Genomic DNA, 8,106 nt, shown 5'->3' on the forward strand with positions numbered 1-8,106 from the left:
ATACACACTATCACTAAGTTTGAAGTTTAAATCTCCAGTGGTTCTTGAGATATCATGATAACGATCTCAATGTATGGAATTTCATAAGTTGACCTCTGTGACCCTTGACCTTTGACATACGTGCTCCAAAATCTAATCAGATCGTCTTCCTATGGTGATACATACTATCCTTAAGTTTGAAGTTTAAATCTCAAATGGTTCTTGAGATATCGCGCTAACAAACTCAATACAAGGAATTTCATAAGTTGACCTCTGTGACCTGTGACCTTTGACCTACGTACTCCAAAATCTAATCAGATCATCTTCCTATGGTGATAAATACTATTCCCGAGTCTTAAGTTTAAATCTTAAATGGTTCTTGAGATATTGTGATAACGGTCAAACGGGACGGACGTACGGACGTACGGACGGACGTACGGACGGACGTACGGACGTACGGACGGACAACCCGAAAACATGATGCCTCCGGCACCACCTTCGGTGGCGGAGGCATAAAAAAGTACTTGTAAATATCATTGTTCTTTTTGAGCCTATTATGAAGATAAGATGTACCAATATTATACAAATGTAACAAGTAACATCTATTGCCAATAGCATTATCTTTTACATGAAAATGTCAACAAAATGCATTTAAAGATAAAGTTGAGTTCAGGGGGGTGTTTCACAAAGATCCTAAGTAGAACTTAACACTAAGTTTGACTTAAAAATTATGGACAGCCATTGGAGCCTTAAAATGAAATATACTCAAAAGCAGAAATTCAAGTATTTTAGACATTTTATAAATTCCACAACAAGAATATGAAATCTCCTTGATGATAGAAAATATGAATGATTTGAATAAACATTTTATGCCTTTCAAAAATATTTTTACCAAATATTTTCAAAGATGCTAATGGCTGTCCATAATTTTTAAGTCCAACTTAGAGTTAAGTTCTACTTAGAATCTTTGTGAAACACCCCCCTGGAATCATTAAAATGATAACAAAAATTGGCCCAGTCTTGGTAAATTTACAAAGATGTATATGGGACTACACAAACATGTGGCATAAAAATCTGTCCTGATTGTTATGCTGTAACATGCCGTATTTAGCATATGAAGGTATTTGAAGAGCCATGCTTTTCAGGGAACATGATGTTCTTCCACACTTGCATAATAACAATGATAACGCTCACAAATTATTGTTCACCTCTTCCAAGAACTCGACCTTCTCTTTAACCTTACCCTTGTCCACATTATGAAGAGAATACAAATAGCTGGAACAAAAAACATTTACATCGATCTCACATTGAAATATCAGTGATAAATATGAACACGCATGTATCTTGTTTGAAAAGTACTTTGGTATTAATCTGAGGTAATATGTGCCGTGCCGTGTATAAAGTTGTAAGGAAGAACTGAACCTTACGTGTATACCTTGTAATGATGCCTGCTTTCATAGTGGAATACATAATGTACTTTCACATATCGGGTACTTAAGCCACTCAGCATGCGTCTATAAACTGAATGAGGGTTGGGTTACAAGATGGGTAGTTATAGTAACGTATAAATGGTGGACTTGCTTACAAGCTACTAATACTTTATAGATTTGAGTGGTAATACTCTTGCGGTAGTTATTAAGTGCATGCCATTAAGAGACAGCACAACTTGTTCGATACTTAAAGATTCCCATTTAGAAATTGAATCTTGCCATGATTACATCAGAACTTTTTTCCTTGAAATGTTGATTTTCATGGACAGCGATCCCTATATATACAACTACATTTTATTCCTTTAACATGTAGAAATACTACACATAAATATTACTCTACAACCTCATGTTCAGCAAACTGAAACAATTAACTCCAATATTATAAAAGAATATTGCAATATTATTATGAGCACCCGGATATAAAATACAATAGACTTAAACATTAAACATTAAACATTGCGAAGTAGCCTACAGAATTCCCAACAACCAATTTTGTGCTTTCCTGTATCTTCCCATAAAATATCGTCCTTGTTTTCACGAAGTGACGGTAGTGAGGAAAATCGTGACGCAAAGTGAATGCAATTTTTTTTTACTACCGTCACTTCGTGAAAACAGCGACGATATAGTGCCCAATTGTGCAGGTGTGTGCAATTGTGTTAGGCGGTGCATTTTTGCCCTTTTCTACTTATAGTAACCAAATGTCAATTCATTTCATTTCAATCTGGTTAAGCTTAAGAAGCCAAACTTTACATTTAAACAAAGGAAGTTCAACTAGATTGTTCTAGGAAATATCTAAAGACTTCTAATACTGTATGCTTCCTATTTTCAATCTGGTTAAGAAACCAACTCACATTTACACAATGGAAATTTTAACAAAAATGTTCGAGGAAATATCTAAAGACTTCTAATACTGTTTGCTTCCTACCAATAATCTCACTTACCTGTCCACAGAAATATAAAGATGTCATTATTATGACCTATGATATCTCTTGAATAGCACCACACAACATGTTATACTTCTATGCGCTGAAGATTTTTCTTTCCATAATATTGAGAAATTGGAAGACATTTTTTTATTTTCTCTGACAATACATGTATAAGATTGAAAGTAATACAAAGTGTTGGTAAGGACAAGACACCTCTTGGGATAAAATTTTCATGTTCTGTTTAATAACTCAAATAAGAATTTGTCCAGCATATTTATCATCAAGCTAGCCAGCTTGAAAACTCATTATTTATCAATGCCTTGATAGATAGTTGTCACTGAACATGCAATATACAAATGATACATCTTTGCGAGTGCATTAGTAAATATGCACCGCACGCAGGAAAAGTTACAATACGCTAATGAAAGAGACTTCATTATCAAGTTCATTGTCCGTCTCATTGTGGCTTAACCAAGTGCAGTGCATATCACTAATGCACGAGCTAAATCATGTATTATTTGTTTTGTAAGCTGGGTCTACAATATGAGTATAAAGTCGATAAATTGCCTAGGAAACCCGATCAAAAAGCCAAGTCCCACATCAAGAAGGCAGCCATTTGCTCTATTGGATGAAGTCACATCATGCAGTGCGCGCGCCCAGCCAAACGTATGTACAATGCATGGCTCGATGTACGCATTATCATGCCATATGAAATGCATTAGATCGCGTCTGAGCTTTGAACGCATCAAGTTGCGTTGACGAAGAGTGGTTGCACAGAGCTCACATAATGCTGCACAAAAAGTGCAAAGCTGAGCGTGATGGAAAAAATAAAGCATATATACATGTGACCTGATACAGGTTTGCTATTGGCTACATTCTTAAACCCATCTTATAATGTCAAATAATTCAAGGTAGATTTATGGCGTTGTGTTCTATCCTTGTAGATGCATCCAAAAACTATTGGAAAATGACTTCATTTCATGTTTTATATACCAACAATTTGTATTGCTTTTAAATATTGTGATAACAAAATATAAATATATATTTACAAATGACCTTGAAAGACAGAGATAATCAATATGACCTTGAGGTGAGGTACTATGAGGTGTTAGAGCTCCTCCTCTTTCTGATTCTCGTCCTTGGGTCTTGCCTCTGGATCCAGCGCATAGAAATCTATGGTGACTGTTTGCTGAGACGGTGTGAATTTACTGCAAACGTCAATGGGTAAAGAAGAAAGGATAGACGATAAGAAAGGAGGATGACCTTGTTCGTATTTGAGGGAATTATGGCAGGTGTTTTGGTAGCAAGATCTCTCAATAGCAATATGGACTTTGTACAACATGAGAGAATCTGAATATCTTGTGTTTGCAGAATAATAAGAACAGCAAGACTGCATTTATTTTCTAATTATATTGAGTTAGCTGTGGAGATATTCAATGCAAAGAGTGTCACAATTTTCTTCATCTCTTTTCTCCTACCTCTGATACTCCCATAAAGTAATAACGAAAACAGAATTATAACTTTCTGCTACATTGATAGGCTACATGATTACAGAGCTTTTTAAGTACATGTAAGATAATGAACTTCCTCAGCTGTTAATCAAATTAACAAAATGATTTATCCCCTGCCAAATTTCTGAATTTCTGTTCGGACTCAAAGGAAAATGTGTCAGTCATCTTTAGTTTTAAAAACGACATTGTTACTATACAGTAGGTTTGCGGGTGCACCATGTGAGAGAGAGAGAGAGGGAGGATTGAGGAGTTTTGAAAAGGACTCTCGGTCTCCTGATGACGGATAGTCAACCTGTTTGAAACGTTGAGCCACTCCCGCCACCCATCCTCTCCAAGCGCTATAGTTCACCTTAGAACTATAAGCTAAGAAAGATAACCAACAGTCTTTTTCAAGACTACACCAACAGTGTAATCATGTAGCCCATCAATGTAGCAGAAAGTAATAATTCTGTTTTCGTTATTACTTTATGAGAATATCAGATTTAGGAGAAAAGAGATGAAGTAACTGACCACTCAAAGCCACACCTCCAGTTAAAATTCCCTAGTGGAATGTTCCGGAGAAATCCAATCTAAGATCCAAGAATAGTCCTTTACAGGACTACACACCCTCAGAAAGATTACCGAGAGTCCTTTTCAGGACCCCTCAATCCTCCCTCTCTCTCACATGGTGCACCCCCAAGCCTACTGTATATCTACATGTACATCACCATGCAAGCCGGTACTTACAAGCTGCATCTGACATTGTTACTATTATTTGTGACAAGTTCGCAAGCACAAATCGGTGCCTTCAATTTTGCTTGCCTTGCAGCAAAATGAAGGTTTTCTAACGTACTGCGGTATCTGCTAAAAACCAGAAAAGCCATCCCCCCAAAAAAATATATTTTTGTTGGTCTTAAAAATAGGGGTGCATCTTATATACGGAGAGATACGGTACATATATCTTCAAGTTGATACAAAATACAAAATAAAAATAATTTTTACCTGTAAGTTACTCCAGCATAATCGAACATTCTTTTGGATGCCTTTATGGTGTCCTTTTCCTGGTACCTGTCCGAGAGAAAAACGATCTTCCTAATCCCTGATTGGATTATGACCTTAGCGCACTCGTTACAGGGAAAGAGAGCTACGTACATAGTACATCCTTTGACGTCGGCGGAGTTCTTGTTCATAATTGCATTCAGCTCAGCGTGGCATACTGGAAAATAGAAGTAGGTTATATAAACATAGCAGTGTTATCTTTTTGTTTCAGTGGCTCTGCATGCTTAGTCAAAGATAACAAAACGCTTAGAAACTGTTTGTATAGGTTATAAATACGAATCCAGATGCATTGTACTTTTTTTATAAAAGTTATGAGCATTTCATTATTCTATTTGCTTTCTCATTGACATAATATGTTTTGGTATTAATATCTATCATCATTATTATAACTATTACTATCCCATGATTGGCAAATGCGTTTCTGTACGACATCCTTTGTTTCCAAGCATTTGTTTCCAGGATAAATTGCATATGTTTAATAGACCTAGCAGTGCCTGGTATTCATGCAACTGTATTTTCTATGAAATACCTTGCTTACAATATCTTTCATCTCTTTAAAAAAAAGTGAAAAAGATGGTAACGCTAACAGACCCTTCTCTATATTTCAAGTTTTCAAGTTTATTTATTTCACTTTATCAAAGATAACATAATTGAACATAATGAACAATGGTAATTATTATAACTAAACATACAATATAGAAAACAAAATGTACATGACAATAGTTATAACAAAGAATACAATCATATAAATCAATCAATAATGTGGGGGATTTACTAAAAAGCAAAGCTTGTATTATGTAGGTCCTGGCTCATAGGTTTATATATAAATTAGGGTATCTGAATTAACATATTTACAATTACAAAAGCATATGATTACACAAGGGTTATCATTAAGTGACACATTTTATTAAACATATCGTAAACAATTGAGAAAACAAAGAAAGAGTTATGTGCTTTCCTCAGCATAAACAAATATATATATATATATAGCCTACATTAAATAAAATGATCAGTGCTTATTTTAGCACTACTTGTGTGGAGAGAAATAATAATTGCAAGGAAAACAATTCAGAAAAGAGGACAGGAAAGATGATTAACTCACCATAAGGATACTTTGTCTCCAGCCAATCTTCACTATCTCGACTCCATGGCAACACATCATCGTTGCATCCATTGGGCATCCCATTGTAGCCAATACCAACAATCTTCTTTTCTTCATTCACGATGCAAGCACCAACCTGTCAAATGAAAATCAACATGATTTATATGAGACTGAGAGTGAGAGATAGAGAGTTGTATTTTCTGCTTAATAAAGTTATACCTTCAAACATTTCTTCATATATGCGAAAAGGAATAGTTTGTCTACTCCTCATTGAGTGAGTATTTAAGTTTTTAGATACCATACTTGCACTTTTTTAATGAGACCTCACAAGGATTAGCACTTGAAATCCCTTCACTTCTCATGGACTAGGAAAATAATGGCAAGATATTTTGAGGTAATCTAATGACAATGTCATCATTTTTTAAAACAATGTCTACAGGTAAGATGAACACACCTGTGAGCTTGGGTCCTTGCTACGCTGTGCAGATAGAAAAGCTACAGACATGAAGTAGTCTTCCCAGGCTAGATAGTCCAATCTCTTGGTGGCTTGTCCACTGGTGGTATTACTGCTTTGATGAAAATAAAAGACGAGCACTTTTCACTATGGACCTACAAAGTACAATCTATACGGTATGTAAATCTACTAGACCCCTTAATAAGGTTATATCAATCATGGCAAGTAAATCAAGACCATCATTTTCTATATATTTAAAGATAAACTTTAGTACTGGTAATGCGATTGCATTGTGAAAGAAAAGGTGTGGAAAGGATCAGAAACAGTTGATCATGTAGCATGTAAGTATCGGTGTGCACTGCAAGGTTCTGGAGTCATCAAAATCATAATAAATTTGACCGAGTCTTGGTAAAGTAACAAGCACATACACAGAAAGCTATGTATGGGACAACACGCATGGTGTCGGGGCTGGTACTACCTTGATTCCTTGTCTTCTATGCTCATTACTCAGCCAGTATACATTTTCTTCCAAAATTGTTTGGCACATGTCATTTACTTGTAATCTTGAACATTCAGTGTAAGTTTCGTTTGATTCTGTGAGAAATAATTTTCTTTTTTTTACCAGTGGCAGTAGACCCTACTCAAGTTTATCTTTAACTCCAAATCCGGGCAGTACCGGTATTCTTCCAAAATTTCTGGTAAAGCCTAGATTTAAGGTAAACAGGGTCTCAACTTGACAACAGTACAGTGTTGGCAATCTGGATAGCATTGCACAAGTTGAGTTGATTTTACTTCAGTTAATTTTGTATTGGAAAAGTTAGTCAATTTTTTAACACATTTTCATGGGGTGTAAAAGTTAGACCTCTACTCAGCAAACATTTTGTGAAATGCTGCCCGGATGTCTAAACTTACCTTGGTTCACTCTTCTCATTTTGATTGACATCTGCACTCTTTGACTTCAGCGTCAGGTTATTTAGCTTAGTTGGAGTAACATTGGCAATCTCTTCTGCAGCTTTGCTTGGGAAATGTTTTGGTTGTCGTGGTGGTGTCTGCATCATGTTGGTTGGTTTGAGGCCTTTCCAGAATAAAACAGCTCTTGAAGATATACAACTTAGATTAGACCTAGATCTAGAAGGCAATCCAACAGTCAACACTCGATTCACTCTCTAGGGGAAGACTTCAGAATTCAGATAAACTCTTGTCAGGTCAGGTCTATGCAGATCACGCAAACTAGTCTATAACAACACAGCACCACTGCCACTGGTGACATCAACTAGCAAGTGGCATGATCATGACCAACTTGCAAAATTGTCATCTTTGCATGTGATTATGGGTGTCAAGTCAGGTCGGGACAGTAGTCTATAGACTTCACATCTCTATACCGTGACGTAAACAAAGCTTAGTTGGCGAAGGCCTTGGGAGGTCAACATCAAACAGACTCTCTTCGTGCTGCTGACACAAGTACACATCTACGTACGTGGGCGTATTAAACATCCACACATGCACACATGTCAATGGTGTTTTCCCTTTTTCCCGCGGCAAACCAGCTGGCGCAGCCGAGCTACATGCACTTCCTGTAGGTCATGGACGGACTCGACGAGGTCAA

The 8,106-nt window shown here is 36.4% G+C and overlaps 1 protein-coding gene across 2 annotated transcripts; it reads right to left on the reverse strand.

Annotated features, from left to right (window-relative positions):
* Window positions 1–1,129: 1,129 nt before the first annotated feature.
* LOC575919 (deoxycytidylate deaminase) lies at window positions 1,130–7,960 on the reverse strand. 2 transcript variants are annotated; one of them, XM_011674241.2, is made up of 5 exons: window positions 7,413–7,960; window positions 6,501–6,615; window positions 6,047–6,182; window positions 4,888–5,101; window positions 1,130–3,603 (listed from the first exon to the last, which is right to left on the reverse strand). In XM_011674241.2, exons 1-5 carry the CDS (start codon window positions 7,556–7,558, stop codon window positions 3,504–3,506), a joined length of 711 nt encoding a protein of 236 aa, XP_011672543.1. In that variant the 5' UTR covers window positions 7,559–7,960; the 3' UTR covers window positions 1,130–3,503. The 2 variants fall into 2 exon arrangements, with proteins under 2 accessions (XP_011672543.1, XP_781375.3); XM_776282.5 differs by having other exon boundaries at window positions 6,501–6,612; window positions 7,413–7,958.
* Between the last annotated feature and the right edge of the window lie 146 nt (window positions 7,961–8,106).

Source organism: Strongylocentrotus purpuratus, unplaced genomic scaffold (assembly GCF_000002235.5).
Source record: "Strongylocentrotus purpuratus isolate Spur 01 unplaced genomic scaffold, Spur_5.0 spur5_scaffold_11, whole genome shotgun sequence".
Taxonomy (NCBI): Eukaryota; Metazoa; Echinodermata; class Echinoidea; order Camarodonta; family Strongylocentrotidae; genus Strongylocentrotus; species Strongylocentrotus purpuratus.